This window comes from Synchytrium microbalum (genome assembly GCF_006535985.1).
Source record: "Synchytrium microbalum strain JEL517 chromosome Unknown SmJEL517_scf0066, whole genome shotgun sequence".
Taxonomy (NCBI): Eukaryota; Fungi; Chytridiomycota; class Chytridiomycetes; order Synchytriales; family Synchytriaceae; genus Synchytrium; species Synchytrium microbalum.
This window is the reverse complement of record NW_022158415.1, coordinates 123-18,505: the sequence shown is the minus strand read 5'-3', so window position 1 is coordinate 18,505 and position 18,383 is coordinate 123. Positions and strand designations below refer to the sequence as shown.

Below are 18,383 nucleotides of genomic sequence, written 5' to 3'. Positions count from 1 at the left end.
TTTGGATGTTTGCCCGACCAAGCAGCCAACCGTACCAACACAACTGATTCCGAACTCAAACAACATCGCTATTAGATGTTTAAAGTAATGACTGCCCTCGCTGCTAAAGAAGGCCTCGAGTACAAATGGGACGGCAACATGTCGCAGACAATCACCGCTCATCGACTCATGTGGCTCGCCGAAAAGAGAGGACTGGATACGAATAATATCATGGAGATCCTCTTTCATGCCTATTTCACTGAAGAGCTGGATGTGGGACAACCTGAAGTACTGGCTGACATTGCACCCCGGTTTGGAATGGATAGTGCCGAGGTACTCGAGTTCTTGAAGGGGAATGAGGCGGAAGATATTGTAACGAAGGAGTTCAATATGGCTTATGAGAGTGATACGACTAGTGTGCCTACGTTTACGTTTGCTGGGTGAGTGCTTGATGGCTTTATGGAGTTTGGGTGTGCAAAAAGTCGCACTTATAGGGCAGTTTTATCAAGCACATGAATCTCACTCTCCTTCTGCATTGAAATCTTTTCAGTCGATTCAGGGTTGAAGGTGCAAAAGAGGCGTCCAAGTTGGCCGACGCGATGGAATTGGCTGTTGAACTTGGAGTGATTTAAGGAGGCTTTGTGTGTTTCGAAATTGACTGGTGGCGGCTGGTGGTATGGAAGTTGGAGTGATTTGAGGGATTTGAGGAAAGCTTTGAGGAATCATGACGCGTGTTGGCCATTTGGCCAATTAGGAATGACTCATGAAGTGTTTTGAAGACTGAATCGTAAAAAATAAATCACAGATTGAATAACAATGAGGGTCTGCTTATGTATCGCGTGTGTGTTAGGTCCTCGTGAAGCTCAAAGGCATTTGATTTCGTCCTTCAGCGGTTTTTTTTTTTGCAAACTTTTCACAGAGGGCTAGCTTCACAGTACGCTAGAGAGAAAGAATAGCACAGTAGAGCAGACATCCTGTAGATAGAAGGACATTCAAATCAAGTCGCAAACATGCCCAAGTCCCCGTCATCAATGTCATCGCCAACGTCGAAACAACATCCATACAATGGCGAGAATGGACAAGCCACGTCAGCATCTAGTAATACTCAATCTATAATGTCATCGAATACAAGATCCTCTCCTCGAAAGAGAACGTTTACTATAAAGGTGCCAGCATCTGCTGCAAACATTGGACCTGGGTTTGACACTCTCGGTTTGGCCTTATCCATGCATTTGACGGTGTCTGTTACTATACAGGGTGATACTTTTAGTGGTAGTAATGCTAGTGGCGAGAACGGTACATCTGCTTCAAAGAGTGGTAAAGCATCTACTCCGACATCACCAACCACACCAACATCAAACACGAACAGCAGCAGCATTACAAATAATAATAGTGGTATAGTGATAACATATGAGGGATCACGAGCAGATGGTGTATCTCTCCTCCCTTCCGAAAACATGGTCACCAAAACCGCAATGTATGTAGCTCTTGCACACAACACACCACTACCAACAAATATGATCATACATATAAACAATCCAATCCCGCTGGGTCGAGGAATGGGCTCATCAGGTGCTGCTGTTGTCGCTGGTGTCATACTAGCTAACGAAGCATGTAAATTGAATCTATCGCGAGATCGATTAATGGACTTTGCGCTGGTTGTGGAGGGACATCCTGATAATGTCGCTGCTAGTATGTTTGGTGGGTTTACGGCGGGGTATATGAGAGCCAGTATAGATGAGACTGCGAAGGCTGTTGACGAGTGTATGAGTAGTAGTGAGGATTTAGCTGCTAGTAATGGAACCAATAGTAATAGTAACGGAACTACAAGTATAAAGAAACTAGAATTCCCACTACCGCAACCCAACTTGGGTGTTTACATGCCTCTAAAATGGGCCAAACAAGCAAAGGCAGTGGTTGTAATCCCATCCTTTGAACTAGCAACCAAACTAGCTCGAAGTGTCCTCCCACCAAACTACTCTCGTGCCGATGTCGTCTTCAACCTACAACGTCTCGCAGTCCTAACCGTCGCACTGGGAAACACTCCAATCCAACCAACCATAATATACGAAGCCATGAAGGATAAAATCCATCAACCATATAGATCTCATCTCGTACCAGGTCTAACTGAAATACTGGAATTAAATCCGGAATCGTGTCCTGGTCTGATTGGGATCTGTATGAGTGGTGCTGGACCATGTGTGCTGGCCATCACTATTAAGAATCATGAAGAGGTTGGACGTGTAATCAAGGGGATTTGGGCTAATACTGTGGGGCCTGATGGGAAGGGGATTGACTCGCAGGTTGAGGTGTTGGATGTGGAGACTGAAGGAGCTGTGGTGCTCAAATCATAGAATGCTGAAGGAGGATGCATCTAGATAGGGGACATTTGTTGAATTGGGGTTGTCTCTTGTTTTATACCAACATCAGTTCAATAGTCTCAATAAATGGATAGGGATTTGACAGAAACTGGTGTCAGCGTGTTTAAAGGATCGCTATTTTCAATCATCCTATTTTGTTTTGGATATTTTTAATCGCAGTTGCATGTTGTTCACAGAAAGCTAAAGAGAAAGTCAAGAAGGTTGGGATCATATGCACACGATTGCACCAGTTCTGCTTCCTGTATTGACAATCCTTCTACAAATACAAAATTCAGTTGGAAAAATCAGAAGTCCAAGCTCTACTCAGCCAAATCGACAAAGACGAAAAGGTGCGAAATGTGTCGCTCGTCGAGCTCATACCCCTTCGCCCATTTCGTCCATACCAAAAACGAACATTTCCAAGAATCTGATTTGGTGCTTGTCTTCCATGAGTTTTCCGGAAAACCCTAAAAGAAGCTTTGCCCCAAAGATAGTTATCACAATGCGAGACTCCAAAATCCACATTTCACAAAACACTTCCACATGCACAGATTTACTACCTTGATGCGGCCACAACCGTCGAATGTGTATAACCCGTCTCTTGGTGTCCTCTTGCTATGTGGCTGCACTGCACTGTCCAGTCATGCCTTAACCCCAGATTCCATACCTTGAAAGATATGAGAGAGATTTGGATCAGAATGCTTTCCAACAAGGAAGATTCACAATGGCAATGAGAGTGAGTGTTTTGCAAGTTTGAAGCAGGGAGACAAAGCCGCATCCTAAAACAGCTTCATGGTTCTGCTGCAGACATGCTTCGTCTCAAGTAGACTCTCGTACGGCATTGACGAAAAGATTGAATCCGATATTACAGGCACCTCCAGCCAAAACTAACCTTCCGCGATGCAACAAAACCGGCTTGTTCGATTACGATCCATGTGGCATCGAAAAACCAAACTTGAGAAAGATCATCAAAAGGATTACGGGCAATAAGTGGCCATCTCGAATTCCTTAGCATGCTTAACGCCTCCAAAGCCTCTACCTGATTGTTTTCATATCCAAAGTATAGAGACTCTGCTCTAATATTCATGTCACTCGGTGGATAGCTTTTTTAAGCCTCGGCAAAAACACAAACACCCACAATTCCAACACAGAGACAAAATGAAGAGAATAATCCATTCATTCAACCATCAAGATGTGTACAAGACCAACCACAGTTTCCATGTACATTAAGTTACAGTGTAAAAAGACTAAGTATGATCAACAACGAAACAAGTTCACCACATAAACCTCTGAACTTCGTTTGGTTCGTTGGCCCACACAAACGGCCTCATCAAGAAAAGCCACAACACAACCACATTAACAGCTCCAAAAAGCACCAGTTCTATCATCGAGGCTGCTCTCGTCGGTGAGTTAACGTGCAGCCGAAACAATATGTAGGGTATGATAAAGTATCTGAATTCCAAAAGTGGAGATGGAGTTAAAGTCAAGAGGACTCCGAGTATGTACGCAATCACAAACAATAGTGGTTGTGAATTATCTAGCATTGAAGAGTGTGAGAGAACATGAGCCAAACAAAAAAACGACACAGGACGATTTCGTCAAGATCTCTTACTCAACAACGAGAGAACACTCCACATCGATATCCAATATGCTGGTATGAGAGCATATCGCCCATAAGGAAGCATTCTGCAAAGATATCTCCATACGTAGAATGAAAAGTGACGGTTGTCACTTAGAAGAAATGGATGTTCCACACTACTTGGTTGAAGTATCGTTGAATTCGGAATACATACACGAGGAGTAAACCAGTAAGCCGTACGTGTATCGAGATATAATATAAATTGCCACAGGCAAGAATGTCGCAAACCGTAGGAGGTTTCGTAAACTGCAAAGAAAGGATGTAAATCAGAAGCAGATTGAGCAATCACATCATAGCACTAACCTCTTCAGCTCGTTCATATTCACTTGAGTAATCAGCAGTGGAACAGCGAAAAAGACCAAGAATCCACAAAAGTAAAACACTTGCGGTATGTTTATAGATGCGATGTGATGGGCTTTATCACCTAAGCGTTTGACACCAGTGAATCACAATGAGACATTCTTCTTGAAGTGAAGACGATTGCAGAGTTGCGAGAAAAATCGAATTTGTATCAATGTGTAAGTACCTAACACTATTCCCCCATTCCATTTCAGATACGCAAGAAACACTAGAATGTTTATCAAGTACGGCCACAGATTGCTCAGAAGCAATGAGATGTTTGTGAGAATGGATAGTATAAGAGTCAGGATATATCGTCTGTCTCCCCCTATCAATCGTGTTTTAGCTGTAGAAGTCAAAAAACTGATTTGTTATCAACAAGTTACTAACTACTAACGTCTCTGCAGAGCTAGATCCGACATCGTAGAATCTAGCATCTCAATCTGCTCCGTATTAAGATTCTGCTTAACAACAGATATAGTAGCCAGTCCAGCAGTAAAGACAGTCCAAACGATATTAGATTGGCGAAATGCAAATGCGATGAGACCTGCCTGTTGAATAAGGGTGAAAAACCGACAAGGACGGCTGCTCTATGCTATATCTTCTCAACGAGTCTATTCAACTTGATTCTTACCACGGAACTACCTCCATACAATCCCTTCACCATCATCCAATACGACAGTAATACAAACAGCGTCGATCCCGAGTCCGTGTAGTACAACAGATTAAAGAAGAAGGACACTGGGAATATTGCAATTACTAGCGCTCCCATATTCTTTCCACGTTCAGATGGATGCAGATGTTGTAGCAGCAAATACGAAACAATGTAAATCCCAACACCGAATATGGTGTTTGTGAGTCGTAGCATCGTGGTACTGCATGGATCCGTCCATGTAGCAATGAATTTTAACGGTGTGAGAATAGCCAGGGATGCGAAATATCTAGATGTGATGGGTGTTAGTTCAAATCAATATTCTGTCCAAAAAAGTGCTTTGATGTCGCATATGCTTCTATATATCGTACAGTCCAGGAGGTGTAGTGAGTTTGGGATCGTATTCGTTCCAGATTCCATTACAATATTTTTGAGCTTGTCGGATATGAAATATCTCATCCTGGTTGTTAAAGTGTCAGTTTCTGTCAAATGTTGCATATTATTTGTTTATTGCAATTAATACCATGTAAGGGGATGAGACTATAGGGGATATCCATCGAAGCTGTAGGTATACCAACAGTACTGCCAATCCTCCTACAATAATCCAGTTCATTATGTCATTGCTGTAGTGACGGAAACAGTGAACAAGGAAGGCGTCTTATATCTTGTTGCGCCAATAAGCTCTGTTTCGGAATTGTGCCGTGGATGTCTGTCTTGAATACCTACAAGAAACAAGACCTGGTCCTCACAAATGCATCTCGTGTTCCGTAAATACTCAAGGAGATCTGGTGTGTGTTTCGGATCACAGTCAAAAAAGAATTCAGAAAACCCACAAAGGAGTGCATCTGTTCATGCGTCATGTTTTACATATGCTATTACAATGTCTATAATCATTTAACAACACCATCAGAGCTCCAAGCATTCCTAATCAAATCGACATACGACGGATTCAGATGTGTCCCGTCCATTTCATACTCTTCAACCAATTTGCCATCATACGAAACAATCTTTTCCAAGAATCTGAAATTGTTTGGGCCAGTCTTCTTGTCCAGATACGACAAGTCGACTTTGGGTTGTGGTGACGTTAATAAGTGGGGCATCAAGTCCATGAATTTGAATAGTCCGTTGGTAGTAGCGGGATACTGCTGTTGCAACCGTTGTTTTAGGATTGCGTTGAAGAGAATGACGGCCCGCCTAACAGTTTTATGTGTTTGTCAAATTGAGTTGAGAACGTGGCACGACAGGCAAAAAAGTAGCATGGAAGATAAGAGCAATGCCTGATACGAGACTCCACGATTGACAACGCACACACACAGTACATTGACAACTTTCTTACCTCGATGCAGCCAAAACAGGGGGTGCTGGATGTATATAAGCTTCAGCAGGTGCTATCCGTCTCTTGATTTCTTCTAATGTATCCATATAGATAGATATAGTAGCACTCATGGCTTCCTCCCAGGTATCATACCTTGAAAAAAGGAAGAAATGTCGATCAAAATTCTTCTTCAAATGTCTTTCAAACAATCAAGAAACAATTGCAATGGTGAGATTCGCAAATTTTGACGAGAAAAAGCAAGCTGTGACATTCGATTTGTATCTCCGTAAGGGATCATCGTTTCTTACCTGGACTTTCCTACAGCTTTATGAAGTCCCTCTCTACAATCAATTTCACCAACTATTAGCAGTATCTTGGCACCCTTCGGCACTGCGTGTACAGATGCTTGTGTTAGTTCTACTGATTAGGTCAATCTACAATACAGCTAGATGAACTTTTTTTGGCTCTAACCACCATGTTGCAGATTGACTCAAACACCGCCAACAGCACTTTAAACACCCTTGTCTGCAAATAAAACACAAAACATACCTCTCGCAACATTATTCCAAAAATGAGCCTTCGGATAAAACCTCCCACTACTTCTAAAATGCCATGCCTTCAATCCAGTTGTACACAATGGGTAAAACACATATGGTTTGCCCTTCAACTCGATAGTCCTCCACGCCAATGGCAGCACATGTGAATCACCAAGCACGTATATCCGATCAGTCAGATTCTCACCAGACAATCCATGATGGGACGATAGTGACGCTTTCATGAAATAGCCTCGTAGTAGTACGCAACACGAGTAGTATGATTTCTCGTTTGCTATTGTTGTGGTGTGGAGGGAGCAACCGCGGCAGAGTGGTTCGATTAGTTTGGCTAGTTGGTAGACAGAGTCGAGTTTACCACCTAGAAAAAGAATTTTAGTCACAGTCATCCAGAGAGCCAGGAGGTATAATTCGTCGTTTGTGTATGGATCTTGACCGGGTATTGGTGGTGATTCTATGTTTCGAAAAGTTTAAGGGTGTTTCTGTTCTGCGACTTCTCCAATCACTTGCTCTTACCTGGCCTTATGGTCAAGTCAATCTCCCAATCATAATTAATCACTCCATTAGTAACAGTGGTATTTGTAGCAGATGACGGAAGGTCCTTCCCATTCACCTGATCGTCATGATGTCCTCCCCCTTTCCCTCTTCCAGGTGACGATTTTGGTGAACTCTTATTACCACGTCCAGGTGACGATTTCAGCGACGACGAACTACTATTACTACTATTATGACTACTACTATTACTATTACCGGGATTGATATTCAAATCACGTATAATCCCACTTCTAAAGGAGACCTCTTGCATATCGCCGAGTAAGAGTAATAAATCACGATTCGAAACGACTTTTCCGACAGTAGCGTTTGGGAAATTACGAAAGAAGGCACCAGCGACACGTAATGCTTCGGTATAATTACAGGTGAGTTCGATGGCGTGGACCCAATTCAGACAATAACATGGATTCTTTGGGTCTGTGATGGATGCTCGTTCGTATAATGATATGGCAGGACCAAGTACTGAATCGTCTTTTAGCACTTGAGCTAGCCACGCTATTCCCAAGCCTCCCTTCTTGGCATCACCAAGAGCTTGGTCTAGTAGAGTCAGACCGTCTGCCTTGTAAACTGCGTTGGCGAACGCAGTTCGGACTTCCTTGTCATCTGTGCAAAACATAGAAAGTTTGAAACCTGATGATGTTATTCTACAGATCGAAATTGACAGTTTCTCACGTTGATTCTGAATAACGAGCCTCAATAGGATTCCAACACTCTCATCTGGAGCAGGTCTTCCAGCATTGTATTCAGCATACTCTAACAATCCTCCAGGATGCTTTTCGTCCTCTTTCAATACAGCCTGTTGGGAGCAAAAAACTTGTTTAAAAGAGTCAATTTGGAATGGAATCCAATCATAAAGCCCACACCACAACGATATTCCATGCCAATTCCAATTCATTCGCGTATTTCTTGAGCGCTCTTGAAAAGTCAATCTGGACATCTCTTCGTAAAACATCGTCTTGACAAGCCATGTCCAATAGCAAGTCCGTATACGCGTTGGCTATTTGTGACGTTGTTGTCAATTCACCACATAGACCTGATAGTTCGACCGTCCTTAGAGGAAGTGTAGAGTTTGAGCTTAGAATGAGAAGGCAAAAAACGCATATTCAGGGAAAGCCACCTTCTCTTTGTCTTGAAGTCGTATCTAACACCAGGTCCTAGCGCTTGGATAGCTCGCGTATGGTAATCTCTTGCTTCAGCATATCGTCCGACATTATAGTATATATCAGCTACAAAGGGAGAATCAGTGTGTGAGACAGCGAAAAATAGCAGAAGATAATCTCGGTTAGTGGCCTTTCACGTCATTATAAATCTCTCATTTTCTTACCAAGTCCATTCAAACTAGCGTAATTCTTTTCATCAGCTCGTAATATCTTTCGATAAATAACCCCAGCACTTTGAGTATCTCCTTTCGAAATCGCCTTGTTTGCCAATACGAGATTGTTTTTTATCTTTTCCTGTATCATATCTTCCATAACGTTATCAGCACCTCGTAAGTCATATGCCGACAAGTCGAAGGTTGTTGTTGCTGGTGATCCAGGGGTAGCAAACGTAGCGGTTATCGTAAGTGTCGAATCTGATATAGTGAGCTTACTCGTGGTGCTACTGTCCTTTGATTTCGCATCTTCTTTCGTAATTACGATTCTTGTGGATTTCGGAGATTCAGCTGGTGGTTTCGTAGATGCTTCTGGTTTTGCTGGTGTTGTTGGTACAGGTTCTAATTGTTTTGTCGGCTCCTGTTTTATAATCGTGGTGGGAGGGGCGAGAGGAGCCACGGCTGGTAGGGAAACCTCAACCAAGGACAAGTCTTCTTTCGGTTCAATGACCTTTGATACTTTGTCAGATGCACTCAATATCCTAACAAGAGTTGTGTTAGACGCATCGTCATTTGATCGAATTCTGTGGGCGCCTTACCGGCCATCAGACTTTGCCAAGGTCACAAGCTTAGCGTCCATCTTCCAAGAGGAGTGGTGATGTTTGGTATTATAGTGCGATACAAAACTGTTTATGATATCAGAGACCACAACATGGTCTGTGAGAGACAAGACCATTGTCGATTCCGGGTGAATCGGGGAATTGAAGTGCAGATACTAGAATGTTTACAGAGGCGGTGAGGGACGCAAAATTTGAAGAAGGTTTAGAGGTAGGTGACGAAACGTCCATGACTTGAATGTATGTGGGTTTTCCAACCCAGCTGTTGTAAGCACATCGTGTATCTGGAATAAGCATCCAAGCACACGAGTGCGCGTTAACTAACGTGTCGAAAGCGGTCTTCAACTGTTGCACTATTGAATCAAGAAGCAATGACAAGGCTCGACATTTCTTCACCACAGAAAACCCATCATCGAGCAATCTGACAGCGAGATTCAACAACCACAATCGTAGGTAGAACTTACCACCTTAACTCCAGTCAAGGCCTGACTCATGGCCTGATCAAAACTGCGTCTTATTCAACCCAAAAATGTTTCATAACATTAGGCATCGTTGGGTGAGATTAAACCAACGTTTTTACGAGCGAGAACGCCCCATCTCACGCAAGGAAAACGGTCAATGCTTTTACGTACGCGTGAATATGCGATGTTCAGCCGAGGAACGACGTGATTTTCGCTTATAGTGATGCTCTTTGATCTTGTCAGAAAGCAACAAAACCACCAGCATTCGGAAATCGATGGTTTCAGCAACAAAGACCTTCAACTTTCACGACTGCTAGTATAGGGACTAGGTTCAAGTGCTCGGGCCATTTCCCGACATAGAATGACTTGGTTTGTTGTTTAATCTAGAATCAACATTCGGACTCCCAAAATTTGAGATTTCTGTTACTAAAAAATGGAGGATGGTACTGATAGTGGTAACCAACGACATGTACAGCCAACTGCTACATTCTCATCTGCTCCTGATGCATCTACTGCCAAACTCGAAACATCACCCCAGCAGCCCTCATTGCCTTCCACATCACAGCAGTCATCCTCTTGGCTGCTGAGACTCTTCCAGTCCGACTTTTTCGATGCAAGACTCGCCGTATCCTACCTGTACAGATATCCCGACACCGTGGGCATCCAGTTTTATGTCTGCAACAGACTCAAATCCATGCCTCACGACCATGTCATCTTTCTGTTGCCTCAACTATGGTATGCACGAGGGTTTACTTGGATTCACATGTTGTAATTGGACTGTTGCAGTTGTATGGTAGAACCGAATCTCGTTTCGTATTGATCCATCGCGTAAACCCGTTACTCTGATGGAAATCAGATGACAAAATGCCCTGGTGTGTGTGTTGAACATGACTCTCACGCTGCTCAAAAAATCAAATAGTCACTTACTGGTCAACAATCCAACAAGCTCGTCTGCTCTGGAAGAGTTCATGCTGGCTCAAAGTGAAGCTTCTGCACATTGGGGTCTCATGGTTAGCAAGGATACTTTTGTTGCTTCCATCTTCCTAAACCTTGATTGCACTTCTAAATCACTCGTCTATTTTAGATGCTGTGGTATTTACAGACGTATATGTATGATCAACGTTTACATCCCATGACACCATCCTATCGCCTTATAAAACGAGTCTTTCATCGATGTCAAGCAATTATATTTGCAGACACTCCGGATCCCACTCAAACTCTAGATTGGAATACAGATACTCGTATCCGTGAAAATATACCGCCAGCTATCGTAGGTCTAGGTGCCATGATGGGTGGAATAGGAGGACCACATGTTATGCAAGTCGCCAGAGAAATGGTCATTGCTCAAGGCAGACGATGGAGGTCATGGGGTATACCAGGTGCCAGCAGTAATAATAGTAGTGCATCGAGTGCTGTTAGTAGTAGCATAGCAGGAACGGGATCAGTGACTCCTCCTGAAGAAGAGGACAACCAGAGTCCCACAAACGTGAAACCATTATCTGGTGGCAGTGCTGGTCCTTCCAGCACGAGTGCATTTATGAATGCTAGGCTCAATAATCTTGCCACGGCAGTACGTAGACCCGCATCACTGGATTCAGCTCCAGTGTCACATCTAATAGCACGTATACCAACGAGCTCTCCATCTGTACAAGACATGTACCATGGAACGGCATTCTCATTTGGTCGATACGCTGCCAAGGCATCTGGTAGTGCCTCGTCGTTAACCATGTTGCCTCATGGTAAAGCATCTTGGTCTACATCAACTCTAGATTTAAGGCATGCGGCTGCTGTCAAAGCTGCTGGTGCAGCTGGATTCTCTACAGGCACTACATCACCCGTACCATCACACGCATCGACTCATAAAGCGTCATCAGAATACTCGGATGTATCTGATGAACATAAGCATCTAGTAGGATCACACTATTATCATGCTGAATTACAATTCATCATGGCTTTGACTGAAATATCGAATCGTCTACTCAGTGTGCCTAGAGAAGCACGACAACGGACTCTAGTTGCTGAATTGGAATTACTCAACCATAATCTACCTGCTGAAATATGTATACCGTTATGGTGCGCATCAAAGGGTTTATCAGGACACCACAAAGTAGTACGGATACCGCCTGCTGATGCTGTAGTATTGAATTCTGCTGATCGGGTTCCATACTTGCTTCTTGTGGAAGTCATTGAATCTGAAGAAGCTAGTGCTAGTAAAACACCACAATTGAGTCCTTTGTGGAGTAGAGATGGATCTATCGTTAATGGTACTGACGGCCATGACCATGCTGATGTTGGTGTCGATGGTTATAATAATAGTGACAACGACGGAATTGGTATTGGCGGTGTTGCTGGTTTGAGTGAAAAGGCATTAACTGCATCAGAAACAACCAGTGAGCATGATTTGCATGGGACAATAGAGGATAAAGTAAACGATACCGCCGATATATTACACGACGATAACATCACCAACGGTAGCATAACAAGACCCAGAGCACCATCAGCAATTAGTTTCCCGGAAGAAGAATTGTTTGCTGAAAAGATGAGAACAGCTGCCGTCATGCTCGCCCAATTATATCAACAGCAGCAACGTGAATTGATTGCCTTTATGGGAATCAACTCAAACACCCTTCCTGCCAATTTGACTCCTCTGCCACTCCAACCTCTTGCCAATCCCAGTAATAATAGTAGTACTCCTGCGACAAGGACATCGACTGGAGCTAACGGTGCCTTCCCTGGATCTCCAGCTCTTGGAAGAGCAGATCGTCGTAAATATCAAAAGATGAAGACTGATTTTGAAATGATTCGTGGGAAGATTGTTAAAGAAATGATGGTTTTGGAAGAGAGTCGACTGAAACTTGCTAGAGAGTCTAGCAAGACGGCTGTAGATGCTCCGTCACCTGTTACAGATGCTGTCGAAGGATCACCGAAGCCAAATGGTATTGCTAGTAGTGGCAGTAATAGTAAGTTGGATGAGGCTGAAGTTAAAAAGATTCAAGAGGCTTGTTTGACTCTTGATAAGGAAGATCCGAGTGGTATGTGATTGTCTGTCTTTTGATGCGGTTGCCAAACCTTTTTCTTTCCTGCTGCAATTTTGCCAAACCCACTTCAAAACTCACCACTTACGCATCAAATACCAAATAATATAGCCGCTGTATTCCGAGAAGATTGGGAGCAAAAGTTGGAACGAGTCAGAGCAGCATCACCATACGGATCTAATCCAAGGTGGAGACTGATTTCAGTCATTGTGAAATCAGGTGCTGATTTACGACAGGAGCAACTAGCTCTTCAGCTTATTGAAGAGATGCAGAGGATATGGAAGGCCGCCTCGTTGGATTTATGGGTTTGCTCGTAAGTGCAATGCTTGCTTTTTGTGGAGGTGGATGACCTTTTGTTACTGTTTATTCGTGATGTTTATTTCAATGACCGGCAAAAAAATCGTCCAATCTTGCGCGATGTTTCAAATCTCAACCTTCTCCTCTCTCTTAATGATACAGATATCGAGTGCTAGTCACATCAGAGCAATCTGGACTGGTTGAAACAGTTAGAAATTCCATATCAATCCATTCAATCAAGAAGAATGCATACGCCCAAAAACAAAATCAATCTGGAGTCGTCTATAGCTTGTATGATCACTTTATAGATGTGAGTGTACATGAACTGATATAATGTAATGATGTGTTTTTGTCGCGTGGTGTCTTACTTCGGTGTCACCTTCATTTAGAAATATGGACATCCCAATACGGATCGATTTCAACGAGCTCAAGACCATTTTATGAAATCTTTAGCTGGGTACTCGATAGCCACATACTTGTTACAATTACGGGATAGGTATGTGTGATGAAAAAGACTTGATGCTCTCTGTCGGCCGATTGATTGATGGTTTTTTTCGCTCTTTAGACATAATGGCAACATTCTACTCCTCTCAACTGGACACCTTGTGCACATCGATTTTGGATTCATGCTCACGAATTCACCTGGCTCTGTTGGATTTGAATTGGCTCCTTTTAAACTACCACAAGAGTATCTCGATATAATGGGTGGCCCTACAAGTCCAAAGTTTGAGGAGTTCAGGAAGCTCGTCAAGCTTGGATTTATGGCTATCAGAAAGAATTATGATAAGCTTGTTGCTCTCGTTGAGATGCTTGAGAAGGGTGAGCAAACAGCATCAATACCGATCAGAAGTCATTTTTTGCTCAGCTGCTCAATGAAATTCTATTTTGCTATCTAGATTCCGCGCTACCATGCTTTACAGGCTTCAACACAAAACCACCATCGACATACATACCAAATACAAGCGAATTATTACCAAACGGCACATCACCGCATGAAATGCCTCACGGCATTCTTGATCCATCTGGTGGTTTATCCTCATCCTCGGGATCAACCATCCCACCATCGATACTGCCAGCTGCAACCTCTCCGATGAATAATTATGCTAAATATCCCGTCACAAATGCACTGCGAGAACGGTTTCAGATGCAGTTGAGTGAAGCTCAAGCTGCAGAGTTTGTGGATAGGATGGTTGATTCTAGTGCGAACAATGTGTTTACGAGGTTGTATGATACATTTCAGGTATGTTGAAGGCAATGAAGATGGCGTTTTATGTGCTTTGCCATATGTATCCTCTGAGTCTCAGTTTTTTTGTGCTTACTTTTCCTCTCCTATCTAGTATTATTCTAATGGGATCTTATGATCTTCTACTCTCATGGTTTGTTGGAATTTGGAGCGTTATGGGATATACACGGTTGGGTGGGCTGTTTTTGCATCAGAAGTCGACACACATACACGAGTTATTATTAATCTTGTACATTGATTTTATTTGTGTCTCTTTTTCCTCATCACTGATTATCTATGAGAAATATTATATAGTATATCATGACGAAGATGTTTGGAATTGTTAAATGATGAAGTGGTCATGAGGCTGTACCAGTTGTTTCTTTGTTGTTGTGAAGGAGTGTGGTTCGAGGGTTTTAAATCACCATTAACTTTGCACTCATCGCAGCCATGGTTTCAAGTAGGTAAGGGATGCTGAGTAATGGTTTACAGTATGGTGCCCGTGTCCTTGAAAGACGGCTTTCTGTAGAACTACTTGACTAACATTCCTCATAAAGTGATAGGAAATAACCCTCCCGTCTATTGAGAAGCATAGACATGTCGACTCTGGAAAACTGTACTGAGCTTATAGAATGGACTTTTTTTTTGCTGACACGATGAGACTACCGTCAAAGCTTCCCTGATAGGCTTTTTGTGGGATGAGATTCAAACGCTCTTCCAGCAAATTTAACCGCATAGATATTTTCCCAATTGGACATCAACTCGAGCTAACGGTGTTGTCATCCTGGATCTCTTGTTCTGGGATGGTTCCCTCTAATGCCCAACAAGCTGTCATGAATGCGCTACGAGAACAATTTGGAGAGGTTGTGAATAGACTCGTCGATTCCAGTTCTATTACTGTGCTGACGAGGGTGTATGATACGTTTAAGGTAACCATTGGTGTGTTTGATTGAAAGGCGCTATACAGGTGCTGAGTTCAACAATGCTGACATGTTTAAAGCTTTTTGTGGTAGCTTTTCAGTATTTGTATCAATCTAATGAGATCTTTGGATTGTTCCCATTTGGGGGTTTCAGATAGTAACTGGTTGGGTGGTGAACTCTTTCTGTAAAACAGACACAACTAAGTATTGACTTGTACGTTGATTTATTTGCATTTTTTCGTCACGAGCTCATCTTAAAGAATATCAAATGGTTATCTCACGACGATGCTAGCCCGTGTGCTGTTGGGCGTTGGGTCATTGATCATCAACCTAGTGGGATACCCCAATTTGACTAGTCTGTGTGACAACCCCGTTGAACGAGAGCAGGATTTGGAGATCACTGTTTGTGTTGTTGGTAGCTCTGGTCAAAATGTGGATAAGGAAACAGCCTAGTCACCAATCTTTTCTTTCGAATAGTGCTGGCTTGAGTAAATACGCAGTCTACAATCCGTTTCAGGTATGTAGTTTGTGGAAGAACATGTTGTTGCTCGCGCTAACCTTTTCCTTTGGGTTGTAAGATTCTCATACGGTCTTGGTGATCCATTGGTTCTCTGTTATCTTGCATGATAGGATGTCAGAGCCATGGGCTTGGAGACGTTCAAAATCGCGTTTCAAAGGACACTATCTAAATTTTGGACAATCTGTATCGTGCCTTTTCACTTAACGAAAGCCTTTATTGGACTCTCGTATATGCATTCTATTCACAAACTCGGCATAACAGAGACTGCTTCATCTCCAGCGTCAAGTGTCGCTTTGTTGGGCTGCATCACCCACACAGAGGAAATGTTTTTTATGGTGCGACAACGCGCAGGAAACTCTGAAAAGGTTAACAGAAGTGTCCAATCATCATAGGAAATTTTCAGACCCTAAATTTCATTACTTGATTGACGTCACATAAAACCAAGCGATAGTCCTTAAACACGAAAAACGGAAGTTTTCACGCGATTGAATCATCAATCTTGAGAGCTCAAGAAGCACCAGACTTGCTTTTATTGTAGACGGATCTTCTTTTCTCAAGAGAACGAGAAGATAGGTAAGTGCACAAGGTTGATGCTACTGTGCACTTGTTTTCACAATCTCCAAACAATGCACAAACACATACTAAAATCTCTCTATCGATCGCCCATATCCAGGTACGATGGATCCATCCAATGTGAGAGCAACATCACTAGTGTATGCTTCAAATGGAGCTTCACTGGACCCACGAAACTTTTACGCTACATCGTATTCTTCCTTCCATGGCCATGTCGCTCATCAAGTTACTGGGATGATTCAGAACAGCAGCAATACTGGCATTATTAGTAGTAATGGATTTTCTGGAATCAAGAAACCTTCAACAACAGCAACGAGACGAACTGGATTTGCTGCTAATTTGCATGGTTGGGTGCCTTATGAGAAGAAGATTGATGAGAAGGGATTTAAGTAAGTTGTTTTGAGCTTGAAAACAACTGAATGATTTAAACATGGGGTTGGCACTGCTAGTGTCTCAAATTCTGCAGCAGTGGTTTTTTTTTTTGCGAACACCATATACACATTGGTCACCACACATTTCTAAAACAACTAAATCCAATATTTCAGGATTGAAGCACCATTTCAAACTGAGACAGCTCAGCAGCATGATCCGCCAGGCCGTCCTAAAGATTATGGTCCAGTCAAAGTCATTGGATCTATTGAAAGTGGATGTACCACTATGAGGAAGAATACTTTGAATCCTGCTCCAGTAAGTGTGAATAAGTAGTGATCAGTGTAGTAGAGTCCGATTTTTTTGTCGGCTTAAAAAACAATGAAACCGGGCTTCTCACATCCATAACGCGTCAACAGGCACCCCCAACTCCGGATTCATATGCTGTTATCAGTTGGAGAGATCCACATCTGGGGAACAAGTCAGCCATGAATGACTTGGCAAAGATTTTGCCCGCTAGAACTGGTGCTTTTGTTTCTGATGCTCCTGCCAAGATTCATCGGTTTGGAAGTGGCGATGGACGCAACCGATTTATTGTAAGTTCACTTCGTGAATCATTTTGCTACTGCAGGAACGCGGCTGTTGTCGCTCCTGCATAAACTTTGGGCAGGAAGAACAGCCACAAGCAAACAACCGCCAACACAGTTTTAACTGGTCTTATAGAAGACACCTCCAAGTCTTCCCGGCATATCTCCAGCCGCCGAACCAGATCACATATCAACGCCTCCAACCAAAATCCCACGAATTCCAGCCTTGATGCGTGAAGATGCCTTCACACGCTCATCACGCCCGGGACTCCTCAAAACACCTCCTCACGTATCAACAACACCGCTGCCACCAGACGCAGCCGAATCCCACGCCCTCAAGCGCCGTGACCCAACATACTGGACATCCCTGCGCGACCCGAAATCCATAATCCCAACATCCCGGATGCTCCATCCTCCAATCTCTGTAACGCATGCAGCAGACCATATCGTAGGTCCCACCAAGACCATTGATACAAATCTCGTCAAAAAGGAATATACCGGTGCAGCCAAACAGAATCGGCCATGGAATGATATTCCTGAACCAAATCCTGGTTCGAGGTTTACTACTGACAATGATGTGAGATATGCGTTTGAGAGTGGACGATATGGATTGTTTAAGCCACAGTATGGAGACGATGAGTATACACATGGGCCAATTGCGTACTCGGGAATTGCGCATAACTATATCAATAGGCCTAATCCGGATGCACCGACTGATGAAGAGATTGTAAGTAATGACAGGAATCCATTGAGCAACGTCGTTCTGCTTCCATTTTTGGTTGTCGGTTCAATGTCTCTATATCTTTGACTTACACCCAGTCTTGAATTTCTTCTTAGTATCGAGGAGTGCATCCCACTGTAGCAAAACACATGTGGAAGCAACAAAGAGGACTTCACAGCTGTCGACCAACTCAGCCCATATACACACTCAAAGTTTGAAAAGGGTCCCAAGTGTCGGCATCAATATTGAGAGTGTTGCTTGCTTTGTAAAACGGGAAGGCCCCAACAATAAGAATCTCACTTGGTGATACGCATCCTCCTGCATTATTTTTTTGTTGATGCTCGGTAGCGTCCACTACAAAG

At 43.1% G+C, this 18,383-nt stretch overlaps 4 protein-coding genes across 4 annotated transcripts; 3 read left to right on the top strand and 1 right to left on the bottom strand.

Annotated features, from left to right (window-relative positions):
- Window positions 1–989: 989 nt before the first annotated feature.
- THR1 (homoserine kinase) lies at window positions 990–2,333 on the top strand (the record flags this gene model as incomplete). The annotated part of the gene is made up of 1 exon (XM_031171859.1): window positions 990–2,333. The coding sequence occupies one exon, from the start codon at window positions 990–992 to the stop codon at window positions 2,331–2,333; it is 1,344 nt and encodes a 447-aa protein (XP_031022169.1).
- Window positions 2,334–4,094: 1,761 nt separating this feature from the next.
- DIE2 (dolichyl-P-Glc:Glc2Man9GlcNAc2-PP-dolichol alpha-1,2-glucosyltransferase) lies at window positions 4,095–5,582 on the bottom strand (the record flags this gene model as incomplete). Its single annotated transcript, XM_031171858.1, has 7 exons — window positions 4,095–4,224; window positions 4,282–4,402; window positions 4,505–4,645; window positions 4,715–4,868; window positions 4,952–5,258; window positions 5,341–5,429; window positions 5,493–5,582. The coding sequence occupies 7 exons, from the start codon at window positions 5,580–5,582 to the stop codon at window positions 4,095–4,097; spliced, it is 1,032 nt and encodes a 343-aa protein (XP_031022168.1).
- A 4,628-nt stretch (window positions 5,583–10,210) lies between these two features.
- Window positions 10,211–14,954, top strand: SmJEL517_g05931 (uncharacterized protein; the record flags this gene model as incomplete). The annotated part of the gene is made up of 9 exons (XM_031171857.1): window positions 10,211–10,512; window positions 10,697–10,787; window positions 10,862–12,809; window positions 12,924–13,125; window positions 13,272–13,419; window positions 13,499–13,605; window positions 13,675–13,928; window positions 14,006–14,349; window positions 14,895–14,954. 9 exons carry the CDS (start codon window positions 10,211–10,213, stop codon window positions 14,952–14,954), a joined length of 3,456 nt encoding a protein of 1,151 aa, XP_031022167.1.
- A 1,495-nt stretch (window positions 14,955–16,449) lies between these two features.
- On the top strand, window positions 16,450–18,108 carry SmJEL517_g05930 (uncharacterized protein; the record flags this gene model as incomplete). Its single annotated transcript, XM_031171856.1, has 4 exons — window positions 16,450–16,733; window positions 16,890–17,031; window positions 17,133–17,309; window positions 17,437–18,108. The coding sequence occupies 4 exons, from the start codon at window positions 16,450–16,452 to the stop codon at window positions 18,106–18,108; spliced, it is 1,275 nt and encodes a 424-aa protein (XP_031022166.1).
- Window positions 18,109–18,383: the final 275 nt, after the last annotated feature.